The 14,445-nt window shown below is 36.6% G+C and overlaps 3 protein-coding genes across 9 annotated transcripts in view; 1 reads left to right on the top strand and 2 right to left on the bottom strand.

Annotated features, from left to right (window-relative positions):
* The window catches only part of GFM2 (GTP dependent ribosome recycling factor mitochondrial 2), a 75,580-nt gene extending 75,306 nt beyond the window's left edge, over positions 1 to 274 (bottom strand). For 3 of the 4 annotated variants that reach the window (XM_032335955.1, XM_032335956.1, XM_032335957.1), the window contains exon 1: positions 161 to 274. The gene's annotated coding sequence lies outside the window, so the exon portion shown is untranslated. The remainder of the gene's footprint in view (positions 1 to 160) is intronic. The other variant, XM_032335958.1, reaches the window with a different exon arrangement.
* A 170-nt stretch (positions 275 to 444) lies between these two features.
* Positions 445 to 8,765, top strand: NSA2 (NSA2 ribosome biogenesis factor). The gene is made up of 6 exons (XM_032335966.1): positions 445 to 571; positions 2,050 to 2,237; positions 2,329 to 2,479; positions 4,325 to 4,504; positions 6,584 to 6,776; positions 8,522 to 8,765. The coding sequence occupies exons 1-6, from the start codon at positions 569 to 571 to the stop codon at positions 8,587 to 8,589; spliced, it is 783 nt and encodes a 260-aa protein (XP_032191857.1). The 5' UTR covers positions 445 to 568; the 3' UTR covers positions 8,590 to 8,765.
* Positions 8,766 to 9,506: 741 nt separating this feature from the next.
* FAM169A (family with sequence similarity 169 member A) overlaps positions 9,507 to 14,445 on the bottom strand; it is a 77,423-nt gene continuing 72,484 nt past the window's right edge. For all 4 annotated transcript variants that reach the window (XM_032335961.1, XM_032335964.1, XM_032335963.1 and 1 more), the window contains exon 13: positions 9,507 to 13,719. In XM_032335961.1, the coding sequence (XP_032191852.1) occupies positions 13,171 to 13,719 (549 nt within the window). In that variant the 3' untranslated portion in view covers positions 9,507 to 13,170. The remainder of the gene's footprint in view (positions 13,720 to 14,445) is intronic.

Genomic DNA, 14,445 nt, shown 5'->3' with positions numbered 1-14,445 from the left:
GAATTCTACGAACTAAGACTTAGGAAGATGATTAAGGCCTTCGGGAGACCCTCTCCTCCTTGTCTGTGGCTGGCTGTTGCCTCCCTCGAGGGGGCACGGTGCCCAGCGCCCCGCGGGATAACAGGCACCCGGGAGTCGGACCGCGCGGTCCCATACCCACCTAGGACTAGGTCGCATACTGGAGGCCGGCTTTTTCCCGCCGGGTGTTAACCGCAGGTGCAGGCTGCGCCAAAGTCCGCAAAGGCCTCGCGCCACTACCTCGGCGAACGTCCTGATCACTCCAGAAGAGAACTCAACACCTTCACACCCGCCTCCTCCGGCCACCGCACACCCCCAGTTCCGGCGGTGCAACACTCAAATGCCGCCCGCGAGCAACTTCCGCCCTTCCAGCTAAACGCGAAGAACAGAGGTCCGGAACCGATGTGTCGCGCTTTCTCCGGAGTCCGTGGTTTTACGACTCTTTCCCGTCGCGGCTTGCGTGGAGTTAGCTCGTGGGTCTGGGAGATCCGAAAACTGAGATCTTCTTTGCGCCCCGACAGCTGCACCCCACAGCTCTGCGGCCGTCACCATGGTGAGGAGGTGGTTTGGGGGCACTCGTATCGCAGGGCTTCAGAGTGGGTGGGGCCTGGAGGCCCTGGGGCGGGGGGCGAGGGGTGGTAGGCGGAAGGGAGGTACTGTCGAAGTGAATGAGGGTGAGGGGGAAAAAATTGCATCTGTGAACACAGATTGGGGTATTTGCCAGAGTACACGCTTTAGAGCGAGATCGGGTTCACTCTGTTAAATTCCTGGCTTAGCCACGTTTGTGTATTGTCAGTGCCAAACCCCAGCGATAACCCTATACTGTAGACAAAATTCCGCCGCCACTTAGTTTTATTGCTGAGGAAATTTAAGACAGGCCCGGCTGCGAGCCAAGCAACTAATGAATTAATTAATTAATCTCGGCTTAAAGCACAGATCTGACTGCCACATCCGTTCTCTTTCTACTCTGTCTCTCATTTGTATCTGCGGAATGGCATTCCACATGCTTTTCCTCGATTTCTGCAAAGTTTGTGCTAGCAGTTGAAAACACCACACCAGATACATAGTAGCTGGTTGTTATTTGGAGTTATCTGTGCTAGAGTTGAGGTTGCATCATTGTTTTAGTTTTCAGTCTTAAAGTACAAATGGACTGTGGCCACATAGTTTAAGATAAAAAAAGTGGCCTATAAAATAAAAACAGGCACTGAAAAAGCAAAAAGGGATCTCCTACATTGCTGGTGCAATGCAAAGTAGTCCAGCCCCTTGTGAAAACAGTTTGGAATGTGGCCACACAAAAGACTTCTGTGCCAGTGTTTATTTGCTAAAAACGGGAAACACCCCAGATATCCATGAACCAATCAAAGGATGAATGAGGGTATATCCATACATGGAATACTACTTGGCAATAACAAGGATTGACGTACTGACACATGTAACAACATGAACAAATCTCAAAAGCCCTAAGTGAAAGAAGCTAGATGCAAAAGGCTACATACTGTAGGTACTATAAGCTTCTTCACAATGATAAAGGGAAAACTAGAGTGAGAGATAATAGATTGGAGGTGGAAAAAGGACTGTCTTCAAAGCAATGCAAGGGAATTTTCTGAGGTGATGGAAATAGTCTCTATTTTTATTGCAAAATGGTTTACAAAACTCTGTAGTCTGTATTTTTTTTTAATAAAAAGTATGAAGAATAATGATGTTATTGAAAAACCAGATTAGTCATGCTCAGGAAAAGAGATCCTGGAATGATGTCATCCTTTTTGTGGTCCAGTGGATTTTGGACAATTCCCTTTAACGAACACTAACTTTCACTGAGATTATTACAGATGTAAATCCTGATGCCTTATACCATTCAGTTTCAAAACATATTTAACTCATATAATGTAAATAGGCTTAATAGCGCAAGAGTTACTTAAGCAAGTGAACATTTAGATGGCATAAGGCCTTCTGTACTTTATATGGTATTCAGAACGTTATTTAGCATAATTCTGTCAACATTCTTTAAAATTAATGTTTCTTACATTACAGCCACAAAATGAATATATTGAGTTACACCGGAAGCGCTATGGCTATCGTTTGGATTACCATGAGAAAAAGAGAAAGAAAGAAGGTCGAGAGGCTCATGAACGTTCAAAGAAGGCAAAAAAGATGATTGGTCTGAAAGCTAAGCTCTACCATAAACAGCGCCATGCTGAGAAAATACAGATGAAAAAGACGTAAGTGATGAATTCTTCATTGTAACCAGTTAACATCTTTTGAGTAGTAATTTTTAAAACTGAAATCTTGAATCTTCTTCCTTCTCGGTAGTATCAAGATGCATGAAAAGAGAAACACCAAACAAAAGAATGATGAAAAGACTCCACAAGGAGCAGTACCTGCATATCTACTGGACAGGGAGGGACAGTCTCGAGCTAAAGTACTTTCTAATATGATTAAACAAAAACGAAAAGAGAAAGCGGTAAGAAAAATTGAAATCTTCATTTTTGTTTAGGAGAATTACTTAATATTAGTCTTCTTCTTCAGTGTAATTGGAAATAATGGTGTCCAGCTATTCCCATTATTTAGATATCAAAGTCTTTGTAAATTTCATTTTGTATTAAATATTTCAGTAATAAAACATTTACTTTCTCATCATGAGAACATTCGCATTTAATAGGTTTTTTAAAAGTTACTAGAATACCACACATCTTTAGTGTAAAAAAAGTATCTAAAAAGTTAGTAAGGCATGAATCTCAAATTCAGTATTTTAACAGCTTTCTATACTTGACACCTCCTAATGCTGTGCTCTTGTGGAAAAAGATACAGCTGCTTGTTTTTGCTGCCCTATATTGCTAAAATTAGTTAAAAAGTAGAATGGTGGGAAAACCCTCTAACTGATTTGACTTAAAAATTTAACATTTTTTGGGACGCCTGGGTGGCTCAGTTGGTTGAGCAGCTGCCTTCAGGCCAGGTCATAATCCCAGCGTCCTGGGATCGAGTCCCACATCGGGCTCCTTGCTTGGCAGGGAGCCTGCTTCTCCTTCTGCCTCTACCTGCCACTCTGTCTGCCTGTGCTCACTCTTGCTCCTCTCTCTCTCTCTGACAAATAAATAAATAAATAAAATCTTAAAAAAAAAAAAAAATTTAACATTTTTTTAATATTACTAGGTTACACTTGGTATCAAATTAGGTTAAAGCCTGCTAAAAACAGATAAAGGCATACATACTACTTTTAAACATCTGTGGATAAATTGACAGAAATCCAGATAGCATCAGAAATGTTCAGTCTCCAATTTTGATTTAAAAAAACAACTGTTTGAGGCACCTAGGTGGCTCAGTCAGTTAAGTGTCTGCCGTAGACTCAGGTCATGTCCCAGAGTCCCTGGCTTAAGCCCCACATCGGGCTCCCTGCTCAGTGGGGAATCTGCTTCTTTCTTCCCCACTCACTCTGTCTCAAATAAATAAATAAAATATTTAACAAAAAAAACAGGCTGCTTATATTTTGGTGTATGCTGTCTAAAATTAGAATGGTGTAACTTGAGCACCCGAAGAAACTTTAGAGGTTATCTGCTTAACCCCTTCTTTTTTTACAGATAAAAGACTTAAGTCCAGGAGGTTGTAAATCATTCTTCATAGTCATTATCTGTAGAGTGGTAGAATTGCTTCTAAAATCTGTCTTAATAAAATCATTCTTTTTTTCTATCTTGTGCTGCTTCAATTTTTCATAGAATTTTCATTCTGCAGAAGTTAAAAATGTGACAGTGATTTTGTCCTTCTAGTGATGAAATCTAAAAGTCCACTTGAGATAAGAGGTGGAGACAGTCTTCCACTTTTATACTATTCACTCTTTAGTAGTAAGCACATACACTGTTTTGAGAAATCAGTGCCCTACTACAGGAGGCATTTTTCATTCATAAAAAGGCATTGAGATTTTTAGCATCAGCAAACGATTTATTTATGTATTTTAGAGTATATTTGTCCCACAAGCAAGGGGAAGGGCAGACGGAGAGGGAGAAGCAGGCTCCTGGCTGAGCAGGGAGCCTGATGTGGGGCTCAATCCCAGGACCCTGGGATCATGACCTGAGCCACCCAGGCACCCCACAAACCATTTTATTTAATGTATCTGTGATAAGAAACTTAATAGTTCCAATTAATTTGGGGTTTTTGAGGAGACAGTGCAGACTTCTAGAAAACATTGGAGCCAAAATCTTGCTGGTTTAGGAAAAAAGTGAATCTACTATTTTGTACAACTAAAACATACTTAAATTTTTATTCTCATTGCTTTTTACTAACATGATAAATTTTAACTATGGTCTATTTTTAGGGAAAATGGGAAGTTCCTTTACCCAAAGTTCGAGCCCAGGGTGAAACAGAAGTATTAAAAGTTATTCGAACAGGAAAGAGAAAGAAGAAAGCATGGAAAAGAATGGTCACTAAAGTCTGCTTTGTTGGAGATGGCTTTACTCGAAAACCACCTAAATATGAGAGATTCATTAGGCCAATGGTAAGCCCATTGCAAGAGTGGAATGGATTAAATATTAGTTGCTGTGTTAAATTGAATAAAGTATAATTACCTGAAATTCCTAAAATTGGTGTGAAAAGAGATTGAAAAACCTTTTTAGGCTTTTTTTTTTAAGTTATTGATAAGGATACTGTCTTAAGTTATTGATAAGGATTCTACTACTATCAAGAATCTTGTCTTTGGCTTTGAGAGACTGGAAATGAAAACTAATTCTTACTGCAGTGTCAGTGAATCCTGATTTTTATATATATGTCATATTAGAACCTTTGTTTTCCACGTGAAGTCACCTTACTCATTCAGCAAGTAATCTACTGACACTTGTTCTCTTTGAGAACAGTTAGAAAACTTGAGTAGGACTGTTTTTTTCAAGAAGCAGTTTGCATTTAGTAAGAAAATTATCTTAATGCTTTTGAAAACATTCAGTATATAGTCACTGAAAAAAGAATGTAATGTAAAAGCAGAACTTTAATTTCTATAGACAACCATGACAGTCAAAACCATTCTCCCCTTTCTCAAATGTAACTGAACATTTGGTTAACCATTCATCAACTCAAATTGGGGGTGCTCACCCCCTGCACAGCCCAAAATCCACACAGAACTTCTGATTCCCCAAAAGCTAAACTAATAGCTTACTAATGCCTAGAAGCCCTACTGATAATATAAAGTCAATAAATACATATTTTGTATGTTATATGTATTATAATTCTTAAAGCGAGAGAAAAGAAAATGTTAAGGAAATCCTGAAATAAAATAATTTTATAGTACTGTACTGTATTGAAAAAATCTGCCTCTAAGTGGACCTGTGCAGTTCAAACCTGTGTTCAACGGTCAGCTATGTATTTTTTGCAGAATCCCTTTAAAACACACTGAATTGCTCTCTTCACTGGAAATCCATTCTGCTTAGAAAAACAGAGGAAACAGTGTTACCCTAGCCCTCAACCTGAATAATTTTTGATGGATTAAAATGTTGTCGAGCAGCCTGTTTCTGTAAATTAAGTTCTGTTGGAATACAGCCATGCTCTTTTATTTACATATTGTGTATGGCTGTTTTTTTCTGTAGACATTGAGTAGTTGAAGGTGAGACAGTATGGCCTGTACAACCTAAAGTGTTTGCTGTTCATTTACAGAACCTTCACCTATCCCTGGATTGTATTATGGACTCCTTGTTTTGATTTCATATTTCCTAATTTTCTAAATATAGTTTCTTAACTATCAGTTCTATAGGGAGAGAATATAGTCATCATACTGTTCTAGGGTTTTTGTAGCTTGGCAGATAAATCTCATTGTGCATTAGTCAGATGGCATTCCCAGCTATGTAAGTTTATTACAAAATTCATTAATGAGTCCATTAGTAAGAACTTTTGTATTGCTCCCCTCTACCCTCTTACAGGCAAATATCAAACTTAAGAGACTGTAGAGTGTTGCGGCTTCTGAAGTGCTGCCCCCCAAAAGGCCGTATCTGGGTGACGAGATGACTCCAGTCTCTGTAACAGATCTCTCTGGGCTTGAGTCTCCAGTCTATAACCAGTATTACCATCAATGAAAAGCTAACAATCCACCCTCTTTTTTCATCATGTTAAAAAAAGCAGAGATCTACAGAGACTTGGAATCAGGAGAGTTAAGTTTAATTCCATCCACACACCATTCAACCTGGGAAAAAGTCATTTCACCTATCAATCTTTATCATGCAAAAAAAAAAATAGGGGAGTTGTTGTTAAGGTTATCCTGCTTAAATAAGCTATTTGTATGCTCTATCATAGTGCCTTGGCATGCTTGCAAATCCTCAGAAAATGTAGATAATAGGAAAATCTAAGTATGATGCTAGGTAACACTCCATGCTGAAAACATCAGCGTTGTGTGTTTGGGGTTTCTCCCTCACACATTTATCAGGTTTTTGGTCTATATAATTAGAAGTTTTTAAATTGATGCCTTAAGATTTGAAATTGTTCATCCCTGGGATATTTTTTATTTCAAAGACAACTAGAAAAGCAAAAAGGGATCATCATTGTTCATTGTTGTTAACAATTTAGACTCATAACATTTTTGTGTTTGACTTACTAGGGCTTACGTTTCAAAAAGGCCCATGTAACACATCCTGAATTGAAAGCCACCTTTTGCCTGCCAATACTTGGTGTAAAAAAAAATCCTTCATCCCCACTATATACAACTTTGGGTGTTATTACCAAAGGTACTGTAATTGAGGTGAACGTGAGCGAGTTGGGCCTTGTGACACAAGGAGGCAAAGTTATTTGGGGTAAGTAAATTTCTGAATATGGGGCTGCTGCTACACAATGCTAAAATTGAAATTTGCAAGTTGAAAGGACACAGCAGATTTCAGTGCAGAGTTAAAATGGTGTGAAATCAGATTTAAATCTTTAGAAGAATATTTTTTGTAGACAAAGTTGTGAATGTGATTCTTTTTAAGTTAGATAACTAGTTTCAGTTACAAGTGTACTATATTGTTAGAATTTAAGACTGCTTTAAAAGGCATTAGGAGGGGGCACCTGGGTGGCTCAGTGTGTTAGAGCCTCTGCTTTCGGCTCAGGTCATGATCCCAGGCTCCTGGGATCCAGCCCCGCATTGGGCTCTCGCTCAGCAGGGAGCCTGCTTCCCTTTCTCTCTGCCTGCCTGCCTCTCTGCCTACTTGTGACCTCTCTCCGTCAAGTAAATAAAAAAAATTGAACCAAAAAAAAAAAAAAAAAAAAAAAAGGCATCAGGAGGAAAGCAGATGCAGAGTTACAGTTATAACCAAAAAATACTGAAAGATTATAATAGAGTAAGTTAACCATGAGCTAAGGAAGAGAGACATAGCATACACATAGCCACATTATTTCAGTAGTAATTATAAAAATAAAAGGTGTCATGTAGCAATTTTAATTCTTCTTCCCTCATTTTCTTAGTTTTCTGCTTTTTGGGTCCAGGTATTTTTAAACTTTAATGTTCTCTGAAATTGAAGAATACACTAATTTCTTGAATCTTCATATGAATCACTAACTCATACTTCCTATTGCCAGATCTCAGTTTTAAAATAGGTTAAATTGGGTGCCTTGGTGGCTCAGTGGGTTAAGCATCTGCCTTTGGCTCAGGTCATGATCTCAGGATCCTGGGATCAAGCCCCACATCAGGCTCTCTGCTCAGTGGGGGGCCTGCTTCCCCTTCTGCCTGCCTGCCTATTTGTGATCTCTGTCAAATAAATAAAATCTCTTTAAGATTTTATTTATTTATTTGACAGAGATCTTAAAAAAAAAAAGATTTTATTTATTTGACAGAGATCACAAGTGGGCAGAGAGGCAGGCAGAGAGAGAGAGAGGAAGGGAAGCAGGCTTCCTGCTGAGCAGAGAGCCCATATGGGGCTCCATCCCAGAACCCTGGGATCATAACCCGAGCCGAAGGCAGAGGCTTAATCCACTGAGCCACCCAGGTGCCCCTAAATAAAACCTTTAAAAATTTTTTTTTAAATAAAATAGGTTGAATTGATTTGAAAATTAAAATTTGTTGCATTTTCCAGTAAGAAAAGTATGTGGAAAAGTAACAATGTTCAGGTCAATCCACAAGGGCTTGTTAATAACAACTTACTAACAGAATGGAACTGAACACCACTTGTAAAAAAATATAAAAACAGTATATAAGAATTGTTTTCAGAACTCATTTGATTTTGAGTGATTTGTAAAATCTCATTGATCTTATTGTAATTTTTTTTCTTTCTTCAAAGTGGTGATTAAGAATATTTTGGGCTGGGACACCTGGGTGGCTTAGTTGGTTGAGCAGCTACCTTCGGCTCAGGTCATGATCCCAGCCTCCTGGGATCGAGTCCCACATCGGGCTCCTTGCTCAGCAGGGAGCCTGCTTCTCCCTCTGCCTCTGCCTGTCACTCTGTCTGCCCGTGCTCACTCTCTCTGTCAAATAAATAAATAAAATCTTTAAAAAAAAAAAGAATATTTTGGGCAAAGTTAGTTTTTATCAACATTAACATCCCCCCTTTTCCCATTTTTTCCTCAGGAAAATATGCCCAGGTTACCAACAATCCTGAAAATGATGGATGCATAAATGCAGTCCTGCTGGTTTGACAGCAGTTCGAGACAAGTAATTCCTTATAATTACTGAAGACTACACACCAATCAGGAAAACAACTGTTCCTGTGGTGGTTCTGGATACTACCAAACAGCCTTATGTATCTGCAGTCATCAAGAGAAGCATTTATTCTATTGTGAAAAACATTAAAATAGACATTTATTAAAATAAATGGTCTTTATTTTTGTCTTTTTAGCATCTGGATGTTCATAAATTTGAATAATTTTAAAAAGCAATTATAGAAATATCTTGGTCCATATCTGCATTAAGTAGTGGATACTCAGCAATGCAGACCTATTGTTACTGGAAAAACCAGTGTAGTTGAAAATAGGTTTTATTATAAAGGTTCGTGCACGCTGAAATATAGACCCTAAACTACAGAACGGTCATTTCTGAGACCTTCAAGTTTCTTTCACCCCATTTTCATTAATCCTAAGAAATGCAGCATTAATACTTGGTAGCATTTGTTTGTATATACTCTACTAGAAGTACAGGAGAGAAAAGGCACACTACGCTAAATGGAGTTCAGAAGGATTTAGGTAACTTTTTACCTGTCTTCACACTGTAAGTTGGTGAATTCATATTTTAAACATTTTCTTCCTCTCAATCATGTATAGTAATACTTCGAACTGTATTTTTCCTCCAAGTATATAGAAAAAAATGCACCAAAATGTTTATGCTTTCCCATTTTTAGAATGGTTAAAAATTAAGTGATTCCAGGTAGAACTGTTTAAAGAGAAAAAGACTGCACTAATGCCGTTAAGAGAAATTTGTTTGCAGTTACCTGGATAATATAAAAAAGGTCATCTTTTAGGTTTTTAACTTGGTCAAAGCACTTTTGTGATCTGAATTATGTTTGTAGCTTTGAGCTTTAAGTTGTCTGTAATATTACATTAATCTATCATCACATTAATGGTTTTAAATTGTTTATTTTTAAAGTCTGTCTTCAAAGTACAACCAATGTGATTAATTGTGCCTTTAACAAAATCATTTAATGTCTAAACAAATTCAATATCTAAACACATCACTGTCAATTAAAGTAGGGAAAAGGGAAAGAATATCAAAACACAGGCCAAGAAACAATCACAGAACAGACTACTTTTAAACTAAAAAACAAAAACAAAACCAAGAAAACAAACTTGAGTACCTCAGTAAGACTTGCTCTTCTGAAAAACATAACATCTTTTCTAAATTCTATAAACATAGAAGTTTTAGAACACACACACACACGCACACACACACACTTAAAAACAAAGTTCCTTGGGAATGACTATCCAGTATGATACAATTATTTCAGGATGACAGAAGCTGAACCTTTCTTACAATTATATTTTAACAACTGATTTTGCCACTAATAGAAATGAATGTGTGAATAACTTTTAAGATTTGGAAGGTGAAAAAAAAAAAAAACAGACTAAAGGCAAAGGTAAGCATAATCCCACAGAACTCACTCTGCTTATTTTTTAGAACCCAAAATAAGCAAATTGTCTTATACAAAGAAAGCTTTATATTAAGTATGCCAACAGAAGCATAACATTTGTAACTAATCACATCCATGAAAGACCGGTAACACTTTAAACACCAGATCAGCTACTAGTGGACATACAAAGCAGAAATTTCTAAAATGCTGTTACACAGATGAGTAATGTTAGTATAAATTCTGTATTTACATTAAGATCTGTATCAGTTTGCTGGTGTGACCAAACCTTAGAAGGTAATCCCTAAGGGTGAAGCAGTACATAGGAGCAGATATTTAGATACTAGATAAAGATTCAATTTAATGTAATCATAAACCTTCAAGATATTTTCTAAAGTCACTGAAACAATTTTAGGTAGTGTTCTGGTCAGCTAAAAGTGAACCATTAATCACTATTAAGTGTTATCCTTGCCGTATTTATTCTCTGCAGTGAATGGAAACACCATGAATATAGACATTTTAAGTAGAAGACATTCTGTCATGCTATTTGATTTTATAAAAAATCATAATAGATCCTCTCACTTTTAAAAGTTGTAGAGGAGCTTTATAATAAATTCTTAAATATATTTCTGTGATGTCTAGCAATTGGATAATTTAAGCTTGAAAGTAGAACTAAAATTCTGATATCTATGTTTTATATTACACAAGGAAATATACACGTATTTACACAAACTGAAGAGAAATCCTTTTCCAGAAATAAAACTTCTAAACAGAAAAAAGCAGTTCACAAAGGACTAGAATGTGACTAGACAACAACTAGATTAGCTGGCTGAAATCAGATTTCAGTCCTCTATAATTCTCAAGTTTTTCTAATGCCTTGCAAAAAACTAAGTATCTGATTAGTTTTATTTAGATTCCTTGAGGATAAATTTTGTTATAAATTCTATACTCATTGAGTACAGAACTCATTTACTGAACCATGAATGTGTTACTGAACACAAAAGTTAGGTTTTTCTATGTTATCTAGCTTTCTCTACCATCCGTAAACCCCCTGAAAACATTATCAGTCAGAGATAATACATAATGAAAGTTTTCTTGTATGCTAAGCAAAAAGTTTTGAAACTGCTTAAAATGCTCTTGCTGTTTAAGAATAAACCAAATAAGTTTAACAAGTATGAGTTTATACTGTTAGTCCCATTATATTTCAATAACTAAACATGTTTTTGTGAACTCAGCAACTATATTCACATATCACGAGTTGTCAGTGAGCTCAATCTTAAACTACCCCCTTTTAAAGAAACTATTCTCAAAAGAACAATGAGCAATCCAAGTAAAAAAGTAAAATATCTAAGTGTTAGGTTTTAAAATCTATTTTACGAAATTAAAAATGGAAAGGTTAAGAATTTACTAAATCCTCGAATCTTTATATCCCTAATTGTGGTAGTAAAGTTTCTCACAAAATCTATAAAACAGCATAAATGTGATAGATGTACTAGTACCAGTCATACTTATTTTTTCAATTAGTCAGCATTTGTTGAGAAAACAAATGGCCAAAGTGCTTTAATTTTCATTTGGAGTGCAATCATTTGGCTTGCTCTGACCAATAATTAAGGAAAATGTAGAGGATAACTCAAAATTTTACATGAACAGGAGGGTTTGCTGTTTTGCCTCCTTAAACATTTTAACCTAGCTTATTAGACCCAAAATGTCAACATTCCAAAATAAAATTTAATGATATCACCTGACTGTAAACTGGATAAACCTTGGACATCAATCCTTAGCACCTCAAATGACGTCATAACATGGTTATGGTTTTTTCACAAGGACCAAGCTGTTTCAAAAACAATCTAAATGGTCTCAAAGCATTTTCCAAATTAACTGCAAATCTGAGTACACACAGTACTTCCAAAGAGTAAGACTGTTTTAAGATTCTCTTTGGATTCTAAGAATAACCATTTTGTTCATTTTTAAATAAATTACTATATAAAAATTAGCAAGAGGATTTGTTTTTTAAGTTCTCCTATGCAAAGGCTTTGCTGTAGTACCACAATGTATACACTTAGGCTAGTTTGTAACCTGTACTCAAACAAATTAAGAGTGAGCAAGACCAGAGCAACAACCAAAGCCTCCAGTTCTATCTAAGCTCTTTTAGCTATAGCTCCTTAGGCAGATCCATTCCTGCCGTCTAGATCTAAGATTGTGGGGCACAGTCCAAACTTACCCAGATACGGATGCCAAGGGCATAAGCTGGCAGACAGGCAGGCAGATCTTTTGGCAGGAATCACTCTGAGTTAGGGAAGTGGATAAAAGCTGAGGAGAATATATGATTCTAGAATAAAGGCAGTGGTAGGGTTAAGGAGAAGCCTCAGAAGGGCCCTCACATTTCTGAAGTATATATGCTAATTGAATGAGGACAAAAGTTAATAGTCCCCAGCTTCGAATATTTTATATAATTATATTAGTGTCTACATGCCAGAGTTAAATCCCTAGCAGTACTGTATATATTGGATGTCATAAAGACTGAGGTGGAAACATTTAATACCTTTCCTCAGACACTGAAGTCAAAGGAAGAAACTGCACCTACGCAACTAAGAATTAAGAGGCCAAAATACCACCTTCACAAACCTTTCACCATAAATTTCTATTTGTGCTCTCATTTAGTTGAAGTATATTTTCATTTACTGACATTTTTGTTTAGACATGCCTACATTTTAAAAAAATGATTAGTTTTGATTATTAAGATAAAACTACTAGAACCCTCACCAAGTTTACTATTAAAATCCATAGTATAAAAGATTTCTGTGATCCTTACAAGTAATGTAAAGCCTACTACTTTCACTGTAATTTAGATTTTCTGAAATATTAATGGTCAGACATCCCCAATTGCTAAAGAAAATATAGTATGATCTGGTTTCTCAAAGTTGAAACATGGTTAATAAAAATAAAAAAATTGTATTTACACAAAATAGCCTGAAAAATCAAAAAGAAGGGTGAATCCTAGGTCCTAAGGGGGACGGAAAACCGGCATCATAAATAAGTTCAAAGTGAAATTTTGGAATTTTTGCCCTGTGCCCCATGCCATTTATTAATTACCATATTTTAAAAACAACAATTACGTTACAAAGAAGAGGGAAGATGATAATCTGAATATCTTCTTCATTCATGTCAGCTTGGCTTTCTTCTTCGCAGGTCCTTTATGCCCTTTGGCCTTTCTTCTTAAATTCCGCCTGTCTACCACAGGCACTTCCACTTCTATTTCCTCTGAGCTGCTATCCACAGTTTTTTCTGCTGACTGCGCAAACTGATCCAGCTGCTCAGAAGACGCTTCGGACTGCTCCTCTGACTGGTTTTTCTGTCCTGCATTCTGTGAAAATGGCACATCTTCAAGTTCAACCTCTATCAAAGAGCTCTGAGTAAGAGCTGTAGACGTTTCCTGGGGCTCAGGCACCCCTTCGTCACCCTGGTCTTCCAATGAAGAAGTAGTGTTGGGTGATAAATTTTCAGAGATTGATTCCTCAGAGAATTCAGCTATCACAGAGTTTGGAAAACCACTGTCAGATCGTTCTTCATTTGGGATGGTAGCCACATTGTCTGAACTCCCAAAATGTGCTTTCTTTCTTGAAACTAGGGGCAGTTTCTCTTCAGTGTGTCCCTTTTCATCAGATGGGCCTTCGTCCAGCAACATTTCTGTGTCAGTTATATGCGAGATCTAAAAATAAAAAACTCAGCGAGCAAAATTTTGCAGTGTAGCTCTTATATAAATGACACACTAATATGCAATGATAACTGCATTTTCAAGAATTCAGGACTCATTACTTTCATTCATCAGGTGTACATATTCTGAATACAAGTCTATTATTTCAAAACTGTCACAGGATAGCCTGGTTCTTGCTTTAAAGATATAATAAAAGTAATTCTTTTACCTCAAAAAGTATTAGAACATTTTAAACTTATCAAAGTTCTTTAAACCATGAATCAACTAAAACTTTTTAGTTTCTTGGTATTACTGGAGCCAGAACCAAGAGTCCTCTGGGGCTTGACACTGTGCCACCACACGAAGTTTGACGACAGTTTCATTAGATGACAGGGAAGGGCAATGGAGATTTTATTCATTTATTTATTTATTTGAGACACTAATAAAATAATGCTATGCAATAGTTTTTTCCCTTAAATTGGAATATCTGAAAGTAAAAATGAAGTTCCTTTAAAAATATTCTATTAGGTTTTTCCCACTAATCTAATCTGTCTCCGTTTAAAACAAATTAAAATGACTATTCGTCATGGACTATGTAAGCAATAGGTATTCAAGTATTTGGTAAATAATGTTTTATCTATTTGCCTAAGCATTTCTCTAAATCTACAAAATAAAATTTGTTTTGTTACCAGAAGTCAGGTACTTATTTTAAGGTTACAAAGATGTGAATTTGTGGAATAT

The sequence above is a fragment of the Mustela erminea genome, chromosome 3 (genome assembly GCF_009829155.1).
Source record: "Mustela erminea isolate mMusErm1 chromosome 3, mMusErm1.Pri, whole genome shotgun sequence".
NCBI lineage: Eukaryota > Metazoa > Chordata > Mammalia > Carnivora > Mustelidae > Mustela > Mustela erminea.
The sequence above is the reverse complement of the archived record's forward strand: the minus strand, read 5'-3'. Positions and strand labels throughout refer to the sequence as shown.

Bases quoted from the DNA above. Each gene is read 5' to 3' on its own strand.
- NSA2 (XM_032335966.1), top strand. The intron at 2,480-4,324 runs GTAAGAAAAATT...GTCTATTTTTAG, and splicing joins AAAAACGAAAAGAGAAAGCG to GGAAAATGGGAAGTTCCTTT. The intron at 6,777-8,521 runs GTAAGTAAATTT...TTTTTTCCTCAG, and splicing joins AGGAGGCAAAGTTATTTGGG to GAAAATATGCCCAGGTTACC.